The sequence below is a fragment of the Neophocaena asiaeorientalis genome, unplaced genomic scaffold, assembly GCF_003031525.2.
Source record: "Neophocaena asiaeorientalis asiaeorientalis breed wild unplaced genomic scaffold, Neophocaena_asiaeorientalis_V1.1 scaffold31, whole genome shotgun sequence".
NCBI classification, from domain to species: Eukaryota; Metazoa; Chordata; class Mammalia; order Artiodactyla; family Phocoenidae; genus Neophocaena; species Neophocaena asiaeorientalis.
In genome coordinates, this window is record NW_020175320.1 from 38,360 (window position 1) to 57,331 (window position 18,972).

At 41.1% G+C, this 18,972-nt stretch overlaps 1 protein-coding gene across 2 annotated transcripts in view; it reads right to left on the reverse strand.

The window, feature by feature from the left end:
- Positions 1–18,972, reverse strand: part of SGPL1 (sphingosine-1-phosphate lyase 1) — a 54,645-nt gene that overhangs the window by 18,418 nt on the left and 17,255 nt on the right. For both annotated transcript variants that reach the window (XM_024765489.1, XM_024765490.1), the window contains exons 3-7: positions 13,917–14,082; positions 9,116–9,183; positions 6,075–6,222; positions 3,633–3,709; positions 2,098–2,226 (exon numbers count right to left, since the gene is read on the reverse strand). In XM_024765489.1, coding sequence (XP_024621257.1) covers positions 2,098–2,226; positions 3,633–3,709; positions 6,075–6,222; positions 9,116–9,183; positions 13,917–14,082 — 588 coding nt within the window. The remainder of the gene's footprint in view (positions 1–2,097; positions 2,227–3,632; positions 3,710–6,074; positions 6,223–9,115; positions 9,184–13,916; positions 14,083–18,972) is intronic.

Here is an 18,972-nt window from a genome sequence, read left to right on the forward strand (position 1 = left end):
CCATTGTAAAGCAATTATACCCCAATAAAGATGTTTAAAAAAAAAAAAAAAAAAAAAAGAAGTTCCCACTGGCCAAAAATGGAGTAATTTGAGTATCATTCTGAGTGACAGCTACAATAGACTGACACACACACACTATTCTATGATTCATCCACCCCACTGTTGATAAGCATTTGAATTATTTCCAGTTTTTAGCTATCATGAACAATGTTGCTATGAATATACATCTATCCTGATACACACATGTACGTTTTTCTAGAATATATCCCAAGTAGTGGCATATCAGGGTCATAAGATATAGGTATCTTCAACTTCACCGGATAAGGCCGAAGTGGTTTTGTGCTTGTTTAAACTGTGGTCTCTTAAAAGTTCACAGAGCCTGTCATACAGAGTGAAGTCAGAAAGAGAAAAACAAATATCATATATTAACGCATATATGTGGAATCCAGAAAAATGGTACAGATGAACCTATTTTCAGGGCAGGAATAGAGACGCATATGTAGAAAACGGACATGTAGACACAGAGGGGGATGGGGAGGGTGGGACGAATTGGGAGGTTAGGATTGATATATATACACTACCACGCGTAAAACAGATGGCTGGTGGGAACCTGCTGTATAGCACAGGGAGCTCAGCTCGGTGCTCTGTGATGACCTAGACGGGTGGGATTCGGCGGGGTAGGGGGGTGGAAGGGAGGTCCAAGAGGGAGGGGATATAGGTATACATATAGCTGATCCACTTCACTGTACAGCAGAAACTAACACAACACTGTAAAGCAACTATACTCCATTAAAAAAAAAAAGTAAACTGAGCAACTGATCTTCAGAAGAAATTATTTAAAAAAATATTTAGTGAGGCTTGAAAAAATAAGTTCATAAAGAGTCTAATGGCACAGAAGAATACCCACGTACTGTAAGTATACTGGCATCTCCCCTCTACATCATCCCGTTCATCTAAATGCCATAAGGGAACCCACTGCTAGATTATGGTTGGTTTTTAACAGTTTTGGAACTTTTGGGGGGAAAGTGAATGCCAGGAATACCAGTTTTGTTAGCTACTGAGTATTTGAACATGTTGATTTTTCATGGTGCCAACTGAAAAGTAAATGGAGAGATATACCATGTTCTTGGATTGAAAGAATCAACATTGTGAAAATGACTGTACTACCCAAAGCAATCTACAGATTCAATGCAATCCCTATCAAACTACCACTGGCATTTTTCACAGAACTAGACCAAAAATACCCCAATAAAGATGTTAAAAAAAAAAAAGTAAAACCTAACGCTGCTTATTGGGAAAAAACAAAAAAGTAACTATAAAATGTTCTCGTCTTTGGATGGGCCCTTCAAAATTAAATTTGCAGACTTTCTAATGATTACAAAAGTATTTGGTATGATAGGATTAGCACCCCTAGGTTACCATTACAGCACTCTGGGTTAAATCTAACTATCCTGATAAGCTGAAATTTACTTTTTTCTAGAGAAGGCAAGATCAGTTTGTGGTACCAAACCTCAACAGAAGTTTATCAATCACAGTTTAGGAAAACTAACAAACATCTACTGGGAAGAATAGTTGAAAGAAGGAATCCTCACGTGCATCTTTTAAATACAATGACACCCTCTTCCTTTATTCCTAAACCAACTGAGATTCAATTTATAGCAAAATAATAAACATCCAGCTCAAGCAAAACAAGTATATCAAAAAACTATGGGATGGTTTGAAAAAATTATATAGATAAGTGGGTAGGTAGGTAGGTAGGTGGGTGGAAGAAAGGGAGGGAGAGAAAGAGGAGGTGAGAGCAGATATGACAAAGTATTTATATTTAGTGAATCTAGGATGTTCTTTAAACTATTCTGACAACTTAATGTAAGTTTAAAGTTTTTCAAAATAAAAGACTGAAGAGAAAAAATATCTAGAAGATATTTACCAAAATGTTGATACTCCATGAATTACAAAATCATAACCTTTAAAAATCGCTGTTAATCTCGATCTTCCTACAATAATCATGTATTACTTGTGTAATAAAATGTTTTGAATAAATTCTTCCATTTTAAGCTAAAAAAATCAGATTATAGGATGTCACCTGCATATACTTACACATCCACAGGAATCTGGTCCCCCATTGAATAGGGAACAAGCCATCCTCACAATCTCTGCTTCTATCTTACGTAGTCCTGGGAAGATATCTGGATGCAGCGGATTACTCCATGCAAAATCTCCATAAGCCTGCAGAGAAATGCAAGCAGATGTGAAGACGATTACATTGTATAGAAAAAAAGAATCATGCAACAAACAAAAGTTTCTAGGTATCAGACACAACACTAGAAACTGGAAAAATGGTAAGATATGTTCCCCAATCTAAAGAAGATCAAAATATACTGGAGGAGACAGGCAGGCATAAAAATTATTTTACAATGTGGTAAGAGAGGAAGTATAAATGCGGTTAAAAGCACAGACTAAAACACCAAACAGCCCCAGTTTGAAATCTTAGCTTTACCTGTCACTTCTAGCTGTGTATTCTTAGGTCAGATAACCTCTCTGAGGCTCAATTTCCTCATATGCTAAAGGGGATAATCATAGTACCTACCTGATGGGGTTCCAGCCGTAAGTAAGTAAGATAACGCATGCGAAGCACTTTAACTATCTGAAGTGCGATACCAGATGTGCATACGTACATGAGGGTAAGGGGCCTTAAAGAGGGAATAACGGACATCCTGAGTGGTCTGGAGGTTATCTGTTCAGTGGAACCTTGAGACATGAGTAGGAATTCATCACTTAGAACAGGAGGGAAAGGAAAACAACACAGGAGCACGGTGTACTCAGTAAAGAGAAAAGGCAGTGGTTAGTATTCATGAGGGAAAATAACAGGGATGGTTGAAAAAAATAGGTGGCAGCTGGCTCACGAAGGGACTTGTATTTTCTGCTGCATGGGCAGCTTGACTTTTGTCCTGTAGATAATGGGAAGCCACTGAAAGATTCTTAAGCGTAGAAGTAAGGTCAGGGTATTCTGTCAAGATACAGCTGAGCAAAACCTATAATATTTAGTAAGGTATGCACAGTTTCATAGTTACAATAATCAAACACAAAGACCTTAGAGACCAGCAGTCCAATGCCAATTTTATACGACAAAGTGGGGTTTAAAAAATAAATCTGATTAGAAGTGGAAGAAGCTAAGGGCAATTTTAAAGTCCACAAAAAGTGAGAATTATTTCAATTATAATTGAGACCACTGCTCATTCTCAGATCATGTGATTTGAGACTCATGTTGTACAGGAGATTATGACCCAGTTTCCATCCCTTGTCTCTTCTGATCCAACAAAATATACCTTGTCATTAATAATCTCAAATGATGGACTACCTTCCCTAGTATCTGCCTTCTACACAGGGTGTCTGTGAAGCCTGGAAACATAAGTAACATTTTACTTTGTTACAGATGGAAGATGTCTTTGATCAATATTATGCATATTCGCCTATGTCTGGGTAAAGAGACACTTTCTAAACCTCTTTAGTTTTATTTTAACAATAAACTTCCATTAAGTAATTTTTTTAATTACAAAAATAAGGAGAAAAAAATGCGGTAATCTAAAGTGGCAGGGCCACACACTCCCTGCAAGTACTGGGCACTCGCTCACCTTCACAAGGAGTTCAGTGAGCTCCTTCTCCCCACTGTACACCGCTCCGGAGGCCTTCCCTTCTTGCCACAAGACATCTACAGAGAAAGGGAAGACCACTGGATCAGTAAGCACGAGCCTTTGGGAAGACAGGTTCTAATAAAGAAGAAATAGGAAGAAACTCCTCTGTGTACAAAAGAAAAAAAAAGTTGGAGTGGAAACCCAAAGGTGTTCTTACATAAAATCAAGAAAAAGAACTCCAATAAAGAGCTATCACAGCAAAATAAAGATGAAAGGTCAACAATTACCATCAACAACAGTGTGAAAAAGGTATTAACAGCATCTAGGTACAGTAAAGACAGTCCAATAATAATGTCACCATCCCCAACTGCCTTCTAAGAGCAGAACAATTTTCCTTTATCTATACTCCTTTTCTGTTCTCTGTATGGCTCAGCTTGACCTTTTTTGGCAGTGGCTTCCTTCTTCTCTCCCTTCCTAGCCAGTCAAAGGAAGTGTGGGAACTGCTATGAGCAGAGTTAGCAGAAAAGAGTAAGGCGAAGGTGCAGAATTTCCGTAAACTAACTACCACCAGAGCTGGAGCCAGGGAACTGAATCCCTGACTAGACAAACCGTGGTGAGAGATGAACCACTGGCATCCTGTCCTCAGGGACCCCTCCTTCAGACAAGCCCGGAAACCCATACAGAATTAGCCACCTGCTTCCAGCAACCTCTGCCGCAGCACTAAGCATCAGGAACAGCCATCACTGCGAGAAGGCTCAGAGGACAGGTTCCTGACCAGAATGTAAGGTCCGACTTTCCACTTCCTGTCTGAGGTGCCCTCCCCCCCCAGAGACACTCTACAATACCAACAAATCTGTTCATGTGGGTGTCTCAGGTCCTTTTAGGACAACATGGCTGTGCCCATTGAAAATGGGTAGTGAGGATTACAGAAGCACCCTAACTGAAAACTGTTGCCATGGGCTCTACAAAGCCAAGATCTGCAGTTCCAATGAGAGCAGAAGACTGAGTAGTGAATATCCCGACAAACCCCTCATTGTCACGTGATCTGCCAGCTTGTGGCCAGTTTGACCTTCCTTCTTTCTTTAGAGGACACTGGTCTGTGCCATGCATGTCTTCAGACCAGAGGTCACCAGCATTTCAAAAGCATGATATATGGTTTTATTTCCTGTTCTTTTACTGGGGCTACAGAGTATGGCAATGGACAGTGACTTAAAAATGGAAGGGAAGGAAAGATGGGGCAGCCAACCAGCCCTCATACTCATAGAAATCTTTAATACACAGGCCTCAGAGAATGCTAATCCTTGCTTTATATCATATATAAATCCTGCACTGTATCGAGTTTTGTACCATCTGATGTCAAAAATTCAACAGATTTCAATTAGAAATTTTAAAATGTAATATGGTATCCTGGACTAGATCCTAGAACAGGAGAAAGAACATTATAGGAAAACTGGTGAAACAGGAAGAGAATTTGTAGTTTAGTTAATAGCACTGTACCGATGTTAATTTTTTAGTTTTGACAAATGTACCACGGTTATTTTAGATGTTAGCATCAGGAGAAGCTGCGTAAGGGGTATGTGGGAAATCTATTATCTTTGCAAATTTTCTATAAATCTAAAATTATGCCAAACTAAAAAGCCTATTTTTAAAAGGTATTTGTAATATGATCTCAATTTGTAACAAACATGTTTGTGTTAATAATAGTTAACACTTATCGAGCACTTATTATAAGCCAGGTATTATATATTTACATGCATCATCTCATTTAATCTCTACAATTATCCTTTCAGATAAGTATCATTGTTATTATCCTCATTGTAGAGAGACAGAAACAGAGGCAGAGAGAAGTTAAGTAACCAACCCAAGGCCATATTTTAAGTGGCTGAACCAGATGTGAATCCAGGCTGAGTGAATCCGGGCTGTACTCTCAAACATTAAGCTACTTATTAGTTCATTTATCCTTCCCACACGTGCTCATGCATATATGTACGCGTGTGTGCTTATTACACAAGACACTATTAACATTCTGAGATGATACATATATATCATCTGTGTTTCTTTTGAGGATGAAATTATACTGACTTGTTATTTTCTTCTGTGCCTCTTTACAGATTTCACAATTTCTATAATGAATCTGTATTTCATTTTATTAGATACTTTCTCTTTCCAAAAAACAAATCGGTCTATTTTATTCAGGCTTAGAAAAGAAAATGGAACCAAGTTCCACCATCTCCGAGATTTGTTTGCTTTATGGGTGAAGGATGAATCTATATAAATACAGTTTTTAAAATACGAAATTCAGCCTTTGAGACAGGGAGTGGGCCCTCCTGAATATAGAAGCACCCGGGATGAACTCTTCTTAACCTCTGCCAACATCAGATGATGACCAAATAAGCAGCCACATTAAGGAAGCAGGGAGCATATATTTGCTGAGAATCGTACCCATAGAGCTGTATTCTTTGAGCTTCTCCAGAACTGCAGCCGGGCTCATTCCTTGAGAGGGCAGGGCTTTCACGTAATCTTTGTCCACTTTCAGGAATGACATATTCTTGCTAATATCTTCCTTGGTCTTGTTCAACTTATCTTGGATCTCCAAAGATAAGGAAGATAAAGTTAACAGGGAGCTAGAAGAATACAGCCCGGAGAGTAGAAGAACCAGTTACAACACCAAACCAACTGCTCAACACTGGGCACTGCACAAGTGCTTCAGAATAAGGATGGTATTTTTTCTTAAAAAGGTGTGGTGACATTTTGACCATTCAGCTATTTTCTGGCCTGGGCAATAGTCTCTTAGAAGTTTGAAAAGTCAGCTTTCTCTCTGAAGGTCAAAGAGACACTCAATTCCCTACTCCACCCCCACCCTTTTCCTCTGCCAGGATGACCTCACCAAGTCAGCACTTCTCTGAGGGCGATATTTGGACCTTGTTCGACCCTTGGCAGCAGCTACAGTGTGTGCACCAAAGAAACTAAGGTAGAACCATGAACAGTAGCCAGAAAACAGGCCAAGCAGCAGTAAAACAGATTCTGGTGCTTGAGCAAGGGATGAGCTCCTTCACCAAGGCATGCCCAGAGCACACCAGGCATCTGGAGGCCCTACACAAATCCCCACACAGAAGCCCAAGACATGCTGGGAAGAGCCAGGGAGGCTGCCACCTGTCTCCTCAGGTTGACAGCTTTGCACTGCTTGACTCTTAAGTGCTAGGAGGAGCTAAAGTCCTTTCTGCTACATCACTTATCAGCCATGGTTATTTCGTTTCCATCCTCATCAGACGTTTTCTTTCATTCATGCACTTATTTACTTAATAAATATTTGTTGAACTACAACTGTGGGCCAGAGATACACAGTGAACAAAACAAACTTAGGCCGGGAATGGGGTGTGTGTGTGTGTGTCCTGTTCTCCTGAGCTTATTTTTAGCATCACAGTCAGAAACTAAAAGTCAGGTAATGAAAAGTGCCATGGATGATTAGAATCCAAGAGGGTCTTCTCAGACGTGGCCCTCAATGAAACCACAGGGAAAGCCTCTCCTTTAAAACATGTCTGCAAAGTCTAACACGCAGACATTGGCAGGAAGCAGAGTCCACACTCCTGGGCAATGCCAGGGCATGTGATGGACATGAAGATATTTTTTAAGTTGTAAATAAAGAATTATGCTGCATAAATGTAACCAGAACTATGAAAGCTGAGCTTCCATGCATAGATGCTGCTGCTGTAATAAAGCAGACAAAAATGATAGAGAGGCAGGTTAGAAAGCACAGCAAACACATCCTCACCCCAATTCTTGCCTCAGAACCTCCACTGCATTTTAATTTCTTCACAGCATTTATTTCAAAGTGAAACTCTTATGTATTTGTTTACTCACTGATTTTCTGTCTTTCCTTAGTACTGAAATATAGATTCTATGGAGGAAGGACTTGGCCTTGTTCACCACTGTGTCCCCAGCACCCAGAATAGTACCTGACCCTGAGCAGGTGCTCAATGAATGACAGAAGGACACACACACTCACTCAAAACAAGTAACTTTTGTCTCTGCGCCTCAAAATCTGCATCTAAAAATTGAAAGGTGATTATACAATTTCTAAGTACCTTCCAATTCTGTTATCATATACATTTAATGGGTTCTGGAACCCCAGCATTTATTTGTCTCAAAATCTGAAACTGAAGGAGAAAAGTGTGATGAATAAAAGCAGAAAAAATACAGAGAATAATACGGGGAAAAGCTATTATCCTTTGTGATCAGTCCATCCTTTCTATCTTCCCTCTCCCCTACCCTTCATTTTCTAAGGACTAAAGTAGATTTAATTTTAGGACTTAATATGATTAGAGGTCAAATAAAAGCCCTCATGCTCCTTCTCCACCCTAGTTATTACTTCCACTTCCCCACAGGAAATGAACCTGAAAATACAAAATTCTGGGAGACTTAGCACAGTGGTCTGAATGGACTTCAGTCAAAGGCTAAAAGATGGTCAAAGGCCATCTTTTCTGGTTTGGCCAGGAAAGGGGAAAAGGAACTGAAAGCCAAAAGTGAAAGAAAGCTTGCAGCAAAGTTGAAGGGCAGGGCAGGGAAGCAAGGAAGATGAAGCCATCAAGGATCATGTGCGTTCCTTAGAGCCTGCAGTGGGGCCTGCCCTGTTTATTTTCACCTGTGATAAAGAATCTGTGGGAAGGGCACAGACGTGACTGTCTTATCCTGAGCGTGGACGAGGATAGAGAGGATCCAGTGAAGGGAACGTACTAGACTACAGACATGAACAAAGAGCAAGAGAATGGCTCTGCTCTAAGTTTCTAAACCTGGGATCAGCAAACTACAGGCCAAATCAAACTATAGGCTGAATTTGGCCTGTGCCTGTTTTTGTAAAGAGAATCTCACTGGAACACAGCCAGGCTCATCCCTCTACCCATCGTACTATCACTGCTTTCCCTCTGCAAGGGCAGGGGTGAGGAGCTGTGGCAGACATGGCAGGGCCTGCAACGTCTAAAATGCTTCATACCTAGCCCTTTACAGGAAATGTTTGCCAACCCTGATCTAAACCATGTAAGCACTCAATCCCTGACAAGTGTCCAAATTCAGCCAAATATTGCTCCAAAGCTTCATGTCACTTCTGTCAGGTTGTCGAATTTCAAATTTCTCCTGAATAGCATCTTTCTCCTTCGGTCAGATACGTTGGAGAAAGGGCTGGGTCAGCCTTCTCATTCTTGGCACTTCTGCTATTTTGAGTCAGCCAGTCCTCTGCTGTGGAGGCTGACCTGTGCACTGGAGGGTGTTCAGCAGCATCCCTGGCCCCTATCCACTAGATGCCGACAGCACCCACCTCCTCTTGTGATATCCAAAAATGTCTCCAGACATTGTCGAATGTTTCTTGGAGGTGGGGGACAAAACTCACCCAGCCCCCTTGAACTTCTAGTTTCAGTGACTATACAGAAAGAGGTCTGATGACCATGGGGGTAGGAGGCGGTAGGGAAAATCTACAGGATTCTGCTTACCTTACGACCAATAATAGGCATCTTCCGGATAAGCTTAAAACATCTCTTTTTAAACCTTGACCATAAACCTAAAAGAAACAAATGGTTCTATTATCCAAATAAATTTCCACATATTATATGACCTGACAGTCATAATGTATGAACTATTCAACATGTCCTCCGCAATCTCACCTGCCCTCAGATGGCAAAGGTAGTTTCTTTCCTTTTTTAAAAAACCTTTTAATTTTTGAATAAGTAATACATTTACATGGTTCAAAAATAAAAAAATAAACACACACACTCTCTCATCTATCCCCCAGACCCTCATCCTACCCCCAGGTTAATATTACTACTAGTTTCTAGATACCCTTCTAGAATTTCTTTATGCATATACAAGTAAGAATAGAGGTATGTTCTTATTTGTCTCTTTTACACAAAAGGTAGCATACTCCAGCACTGTACTAGACCTTGTTCTTCTACTTAGCAATATTCTCTTAAAGATCTGTGCTTCCTCATTCATTTTTATACCTGTAGAGTATTCCATTAGATGGATGTACCCTAGTTTATTTAACCTGCCCTTTCCTGATGGAAACTTAGGTTGTTTCTAACATTTGCTATCACAAACCATGCTGAAATAGCTAACCTTGTAACACACACCGTATGTGTACGTGACAGTATACCTACAGGATAAATTCCCAGAAAGAGAATTGCTGGGTCAAGTATATTGCAGAGCTCCTTACCTTCCCAAGGTTTCCGGATGCCCAACATTTCTCTCCCCTCCCTCAAAACAAATGCCCAACCCACGCTTTTCTTCAGGATCTATGCTCCAGTCTCTCATCCAACACACATCCCAACAGCATTTTCTGGACCTAAAAAGGCCTTCAAATATCACGGACACCAATCGGACTCCATTCTGTTGGGCAGTACACAGGACAAATATGGAATTCTGATCCTATCAATTACAATAGTTATAAATACATGGCATCTAAATAGACAGTCGTGCCTTTTAATGAATTCACTTCAGTATATCTCAACTGACTCTGACAACAAGATTCTGAGGTTGGCAAAGAAGGCACTACCTACTATCCAAGGGCAGCTAAGGATCAAAGCATTAACTTGCTCAAGGCCACAGATGAGATCAGTGATGGGGCGGGGATTAAACTGAAGTCTTTGTTTTTCTAGTCCTAGACTCCCAGGCCTCTACACTGCTTCAGACGCACAACAGGAATTTTCAGTTATCCCAAGTGAGTTTCTAAGGAATCTACACGTAGACTTTCTGCAAAGATACACGGCGTGAACTGAATGAACTTCACTGCTTTCCTAGGAGATCTGGGAAATCCAATTTCCTTGGCCAGAAGGTGCTTTCAACAGCCAAAGAATGTGTCTGTACCTTTTTTGGGTATTTATTATATGATGCCTTGCATCTTTACTAATTGTTTTTGCTTAGGTTGCATCCCTAAGTGCCAAGCACTGAGGTCAACACTCTGTAAATGTCTGGGACAAAACCCACTATCTAAGACACAGACTGACTAAGACAAAGGGACTGAAACCACTGTTACTTTTTGTTTCAATTTTGGAGTATTTCCTTTCAGTCCTGAGATCTTACTGTATGTACAATGTCATACCCTCTTCTCATTTACAGCATTTTCTACATTATTAAAAATTCTTCCTAAACGTATTTTTCAGTGTTACCACAGTAGTCCATCAAATGAGCGTAACTTAGTGTTGGATAGTTAAGCTGCTTGTTATTTGATTATTTCTAACAATGTTAAAGCTGTAAAGATTCAGAACCACTTCCTTATTTAACAGATGAAGTAATTAATTAATGAGCTAGAAAGAGGTCTAGAAATCAGCAAGCTGAGTCAGGTGTCCAAAAGTACATTGATGTGACCACAGGTGGAGGAGAAAAGAGTAAACGAATTTTCTGGAAGTTGTGAGATAATATGGTATAGGGTAAAAAGAACAGAATACAGACCAGAGATGGAGAAATTGAGAATGAAAAGATTACATGGTCAAGACCTAAAAAGATAATCTCAAAAGCAAAATTTCCCAGAGGTACAGGAAAGGAAAGTAACAAGAATGTTTTAAGGTAATACAATAAGAAATGCCAGTCTAAGAACAACAATGCTTGGCTCTTTACAGTTTACAAATTCCTTTCACACCACTTATGCCACTCGATCCTCCCATTTTACTGTGAGGAAACAGGCCAACAGGCTTAAGGGTGTTGCCCAAGGTGCCATGGCTAGAAACCTCCTCCTACCACAGAACTCAGATTTCTGTTGATGAACTGCAGACAGTCCCACAGTTTAAGTCAACATGAGTTAGTAAGGATGGAGCAGGATTAAAGGAGAGATCACATCTTAGAGGGTTCCAGCCCTGCCCGGCCCCACTCTCCTGCCACCTCCAGTTCTTATCTACCCGTGTCTGTCCGGTGTTTCGCAATTACCCTCCCCCCTCAGAAGGGTACCCGGAATTTGAAGATCAGCAAAATTTATCACTAGACGGACATTAGACTCCTCTAAGGCAACATACTAAAAGTGACTGGATGTTCAGTAATACGTGGAATACTTCTACATGAGCAAGGTGCTGAAGAAATCGGCAGTTCTATCAAAATTACCTCCGATCTCTGGCGGGAAGACATTTCTATCTGTGTCTAAAATTCAAGTTGGAAGTTACAAAATAAAAAATGTGTTGTGTGTGTATATGTATTAAAGCAATATGAAATTGCCAATATTCAACAATTTTTGACCGATAAAAACTACATTTTATATGATTCAAGCAGATTCAGATACAGAAAGAGATACAGATACATAAATGGTGGTTATCTCTAGGTAATAAGATTTGAATTTTTTTCTTATGGTTTAGCTACATTGCCTAATTTTATACAATGAACATGTACTGCTTTTATAATAAGAAAAAATGTTATTAAAAATAAAACAACCGCAATGGCTTGGAGTTCACAAAGATTCAGATGCCACATACCATTAACACACTGCTCCTATTAATTTTCTCATGGTGTACTCAGAAGCCAGCACATTCTTTTTGAACTCTAAAGGCAAGTAAGTACCTGAGACCTAAGACGGCTTGCGTCAACTACCGGTTAAGCAAAATGCACACGGGCACCGAGGGCTGCACAATGGAAAACAGAAGTGAAAACCTAAAGCTAATACTAATCACAGCAAAGAAATATAAACCTCAAGATCTCTGGCCTTAGTTTGGATTTACAAATGCACCATCTTAAAAGGAAAGGTACACAGAATGGTGGCTGCCAGGAGCCGGGGAGAGGGAGTCGTGGGAGGTTTGTGTTTAATGGGTACAGAGCTTACAATGATGAGAGAGTCCTAGAGAAGGACGGTGGGGATGGCTGCACAGCAATGTGAATGCACCTAATGCCACTGAACTGTCCACTTAAAAATGGGTGAAATGATCAGTTTTATGTTATGTATATTCTATCACAATAAAAAAAAAAGAGAAGTACATGTACTGCTACTCCTTAGAGGCCTCTGGAATTGGACAGGATGGTGGGCAGCACTGAATCAAATGCTTCCCAGGAAAGGAATCAGCCTGAGCAGAAGGGACAGGGGTTGCGTCCGTTTCCAAACCATGGAGCAAACAAAGCACAAGGGTTAGTCTGTCTAATTTCTCAGAGTTTATGAGAAAATCTTGCACGGACTAGGAGCAGAAATTGAGGACAGGGTTTTTAAAGCTGGAGTGAGCTAAACTTCAGACAGGGCAGTCACGTCTCATTTCCATTTTAACTAAGTGCAATGTTGACTCCACCATAACTCGGCAATGTTACTAGAACAGCTGGATGGCTGTCTGCATGGTAAAGAGAGGAAACAGAATCTGGCCTCTAAGTTGACTTTTCTGGGGGAAGAGGAAAAAAAGCAGAAACAGTATTCAGTTAAAGAGCCCCTTCAAACAGATGTTATCGGGGAAGCAAATAGTTATGGAAATTTTAAACAAATGAGAAATGGCAAGCAACTCTCGTCAATGTTATTAACTCAGATACCCTACTAAGGGTGAGAAAGGAGTGCAGGGGAGTGTACAGAGCACCCACCACCTCTCCTACCATTTACTTACAAAACACAGCCTGCAGGGGAAAAGAATTTGTAAGGAGGTACCACACAACCAGGTGGTTGGGAGGTTGGGAGGGGTGCAGGGAGTGTGGGCAGGATCTGAGGAAGGATGGAGGATGTTCAAACTGATCACTAATAGACTTCTCATCTTCCACACTCCCTGAGAAGCAGCCTCCTCTTCTCATGTCAGTCTGGCTCCCAGAGTCACTACCCAGGAAGCTCAAAGTGTACTGTCCCCTGACAGCAGAGGTTCAACTCCAAGAGGACACAGACCCTGTATTACTTGTATGGATCCCTAGAGCCTGGCAGTGCCTGACACATAGCAGACATTCCAATGGTCACTGCATGAGTGCTGTTCCAATGTCACATAATCTTTATTGAAACAATGGCCTAAAATGAAAGCAATAAACTCATGCTTGGGGAACTCCAGGTGACACAATTATGTTCTAGGCAAGAAGCTGAAAGTGAAGAGGGTTTAAGCCATACTCTGTGGATCCTTACCAGGACTAATCTCTCAGGGGTTTTAATGTAAACTGCAAATCCAGAAAAATCAATGTAACAGTTACAGTTACACAAGTCCTATTAAAATTTTACCAGTCAGAAGGCAATGTCCTTTCTATTTAAACAGATTTTAAAAATCAGAACCAAACCAACCAGACAAGAAATTAGTACAGTCCTTTAGCCATCAGTTCCAAAGCTAGTGTAACTCCACTGTATCTTTACAGGGGGGACAGTATACTTACTCTCTGGCTGGAAGATAAACTCGTATACCCAGACTATCAGCAGAGTCCACACGACACTCCATGCAATTAGCTGCCAGGGCTCATACTTGGTGCAATGCCCGTTTACATAATTCTTGGCCTTTGTGGAATACACTTCCAAAATCTCGAAGTAGGGCTCAAAGGCCTTCTAGAAATACAAAAGAAAAAAAGAAATATTACATTCAAAGAGAGAAAGGAAGTCTATTCTTAGTTTGCTCTTCAACTCATTTTTCAAGGGCAAGGCCACTCATGATCTGGCCCTACCCCAGCAATAATCTTATCATCCTGCTTCTGCGCTAGGAACTCCAGTGCACACTGCCCCTTAACAGACAAGTGGACTTTGACAGCGTTTTTGATCTTCTATCTGTAAAATAAAAGGTTAATTGGACTTCCCTGGTGGTGCAGTGGTTAAGAATCACTTCTTAACCACTTCGAGCCCTGGTCCGGGAAGATCCCACATGCCACAGAGCAACTAAGCCCATGCGCCACAACTACTGAGCCTGCGTTCTAGAGCCCATGAGCCACAACTACTGAGCCCATGCACCACAACTACTTAGCCTGCACTCTAGAGCCCAGGAGCCACAACTACTGAGCCCGCATGCCACAACTACTGAAGCCTGCGCACCTAGAGCCCATGCTCGACAAGAGAAGCCACCGCAATGAGGGGCCCGCGCACCGCAACGAAGAGTAGCCCCAGCTCACCACAACTAGAGAAAGCCCGCACACAGCAACGAAGATCCAACGCAGCCAAAAATAAATTAAATAAATAAATAAAAGGTTAAGCTAGATCATCATTTCAGCTCTAAAGTTTCTAGATGACTGCAGTATTCACTGTCCCACTCAACTAATCTTCTCAATATGAATGTCTTTCTCTTCTTCTCTACTTGAATCTTTCCCAACCTCTAACACAAAAGGCAGCAGACTGTTTCCGTAAAAGGCCAGATAGTAAGTATTTTAGGCGCTGCAGGCCAAAAGTCTCTGTCACAACCACTCAACTCTGCTGCTGTAGCACAAACGCAGTCACAAAATAGTGGGTAAAGAAATGAACGTGGCTGTGTTCCAACAAAATTTAATTACAGATGCTAAAATTTGAATTTCATGTAATTTCACATATCACAAAATATTCTTTTTATAAAAACAATTTCAAGTTAAAATATCATTTTAGCTCATGGGCTATACAAAAACAGGCAGCAGGCCAGATTTGGCCCATAGGCCATAGCCTGCCAATCTCTGCTCTAAGGCCCTATTTGACGAAAACTCTTATAGCCAGGAACCATATCTTATCATTATGTGTATCCCTCACAATACATAGCACAAGAAAAAATCTTCTCCCATGAAGTTACCAGAATACCCAACTCATGAGAATTAATCTCCCCCATTAAATTCTCGTCAAGCATTCATTTGTGCCTCTACACAGAGCTTATCACAATGTGCCTTGCTGTCTACTCATCTGTTTCTCATCTCCTTTACAACATGATTAGGTCCCTGAAGACTGACCGGATCCCAGCCATATTCACAAGCCACCGGGTGCCCTGTAAAAATAAGTTCGTCTTCAGTTTGCCATTCACTCACTTATTCAACATTTATGAAGCTTCTCCAGTGTTTAAGGCATTAAGCTGGGGGAACATTAAGGTATATATGCTAAGTTCTTGCCCTTACTGAGCTTACAATCCAATGAGAGAGGTTCATACATACACATGCAGACACACATGGGCACACACATATATAAACAAGTAATTGGAACTCTTCAGGATAAACACTATAAAAAGGATGTAAATGAAGTGCTAAGAGAGACCACTAAGGAAGGCCTATCTAACTCTACCTGGGGGGAGATAAGGAAGATATGACAGAAGATAAAATCTAACAATGATCAAAAAAAATTCTCTAGGCAGAAAAATTAAAAGAAAAAAAAAGTCATACCAGGAAGACAGAATAATAGCTGCAAATGCATAAAAAGAGTCTGAGAATGGCAAAAAGGTCTGTGTAGTAAGAGCACAGGCTAGATGAGGGCAGAGACCATATCTGTCTTCTCCAGCACTAAATCCTCAACATATAGCATGGTGCCTGGCAAACAATTTGTACTGAATAAAAGCTTGGAGAGCGGCTTGACAGTGACCAAGTAAATGAATGAACACATCAAGTTACAAGAGAACTGAGGCTGGGAGAAATACACTACGTCCAGACTTTAAATGGTCTTGGGAAAAAAAAGCATAGAGATTGGAAGTATAAATTGATAGGTACTTTTTGTAAAGTGATTTGTCAGTATCTATTAACATTTTAAATGTATATTCAATTTTACCCAGAAATTCTTTTTGGTATCTATATAATTGCACCTATGTACATGTTCAAGGACGTTCACTTCAGTATTCTTTGTAACAGCAAAAGAAGAAATATAAATAACTGTCCATTGATAAATGGTTAAATAAACTATAATATATACATTTTATGTACCCATACTATGCAGCATTAAAAAGAAGACAGATTTATGGACTTCCCTGGTGGCGCAGTGGTTAAGAATCCGCCTGCCAGTGCAGGGGACACGGGTTCGAGCCCTGGTCTGGGAAGATCCCACATGCCGCAGAGCAACTAAGCCCGTGTGCCACAACTACTGAGCCTGCGCTCTAGAGCCCGTGAGCCACGACTACTGAAGCCTGCACACCTAGAGCCCATGCTCCACAAGAGAAGCCACTGCAGTGAGAAGCCCATGCACCACAACAAAGAGTAGCCCCTGTTCGCCCCAACTAGAGAAAGCCCGCGCACAGCAACAAAGACCCAATGCAGCCAAAAATTAAAAATATATACATAAATAAATTTATATATTTTTAAAAAGACAGATTTAAATGAACCACATGGAAAAATTTCCAGAACACGATGTTGAGTTAAAAAAAAAAGAAAAAAGCAAATAGCAGAACAACAAAAACAAAACGAAAGGTATGGGTATTAATCAGGAGAGCAATTTTTTTTCTTTAAGATAACTTCATGGGAAAGGAATAGAAGGAGGACAGAAATTAGAGACAAAAATTTTAGTTAAGAGGACTGTTGAAATAGTCCAGGGGAGGGGCTTCCCTGGTGGCGCCGCGGTTAAGAATCCGCCTGCCAATGCAGGGGACACGGGTTCTAGCCCTGGTCTGGGAAGATCCCACATGCCACGGAGCAGCTAAGCCCGTGCGCCTGTGCTCTAGAGCCCGTGAGCCACAAATACTGAAGCCTGCGTGCCACAACTACTGAAGCCCGTGCGCCTAGAGCCTGTGCTCCGCAACAAGAGAAGCCACTGCAATGAGAAGCCCGTGCACCGCAAGGAAGAGTAGCCCCTGCTCACCGCAACTAGAGAAAGCCTGCACACAGCAACAAAGACCCAATACAGCCAAAAATAATAAATAAATTTAATTAATTAATTTTTTAAAAAAAGTCCAGGGGAGAAATAAACTGGGTTTCACCTTAAGCAGTATGGTATCTGGGCCAAAACATGGTATGGATTTGAAACACATTTTTAGAACAGTGTTTGATAACTTATTAGATATAGAAAGTATGGAGAGGGGAAAATAATTCCAGATTTTCAAGTTTGAGAGACTGGCTAAGTGGTGACAGCATTAACCATGGCAGACTAGAAGAGGAAGGGAAGCTGAAGATGGTAGAGGAGATTCTGAGAACAAGATAATGCTGTAGGTTCATGTTCCTGTTGGATATCTACATGCAATGTTCGAGGAGCAGCATGAAAGCTCAGAAGGAGGACGGGTGCTCAACTAATGTTTGTTGAAAGCATTTATACACTTAGCAATTAGGCTGCAGTATAAGGTAATTAGCACTAGACAAGTACTGGGTTCCCAGAGGGCTATCCATGGAAACACAGTTTATCTGCAACCCCCTCATAGTTCGTGGTGGCCATTCCCTAGAGCCCACTGTTGCTATCAACAATCTCAATCCTGCACAGCAGTGGCAGTGCTGGTCGAGACCCGAGAAAGACCAGAGGGGTCTACCACCATTGAAGGCATGTCATAATTTCAACTGTCATAGAGAATCTTCTAGTGTTAAAGCTGTGATCAAACCAAATGGTTGAATCGTGTGTATGAATGGGATGACGGAAGAACAATCATACAGATCAGCTTTTCCTCTGGTGATTCTAGTTCCTGGTTCACCCAGAAAATAGGGGTTACCAATTGCAAAAGATGACTGTAGATATTATCACAGCACTGACTAAACCAACGAGTAGCACAACTAGTATTAGGGAAAGAGCAAAGAGTCAGCACATGCAAACTACTTCCATTTTGAAAAAGCCCATTAAGATATGAAGGCATTCCTTGCTAACATTTACAAAATTATATTCAGCAGAAGTACATTTTCTTTGTAATTGCTATGAGAAGATAATGGGAGTCCTTGAATACATCTCCTTAAGAGGAGATATAGAGAAACACCTCTCAAGGAGATCTATTCCTATATTCTCTTACTCCTGTGACAGAATGATACTGTACTTGGATGGGTCCTAGCAAGCTTTTTGAATGGGCAACCAGTTGGTCACAGAAATTATATCTCCTGGCCTCATTCCAAGGTCCTTCTAGGTTACCACAAACAACCTAGGCTCAGTCCCAACAAAGAAGCACCTCACAACACTGACAACTCGCTGCACTATAGGGCTCTGTGGGGTAACGTGTGCTATCTCCTTGGAAAAAAGGATGAGGCAGTTCCTTGGGGCCTTGCAACCAGCACCAACCCCAGGCTGGGTTCTGATGCAATATTCCAGCCCTGGGGAAGTATACAATCTAAATGTTGAAGAGAACTTTAGAGATCAAGCCCACATTTTCACTTTACAGAGGCCCCGAAGCAGCACGGCGTACCTCAGCTCATGCGGACGGGCGTGTGTCAGAGTGGAGGCTAGGAACCCACGCCTCCTGCCAGTATTTACTACTCTTTCAATTCTTCACTCTCAGTGTCACAGGCAGAGGATCACCAAACACATTACAATCCAGCGCTATCCCAGGAATTTTCTTTCCACAGTTTATGCTCCTGGCAGAATATACCTTGGATATATGGTAACATACAA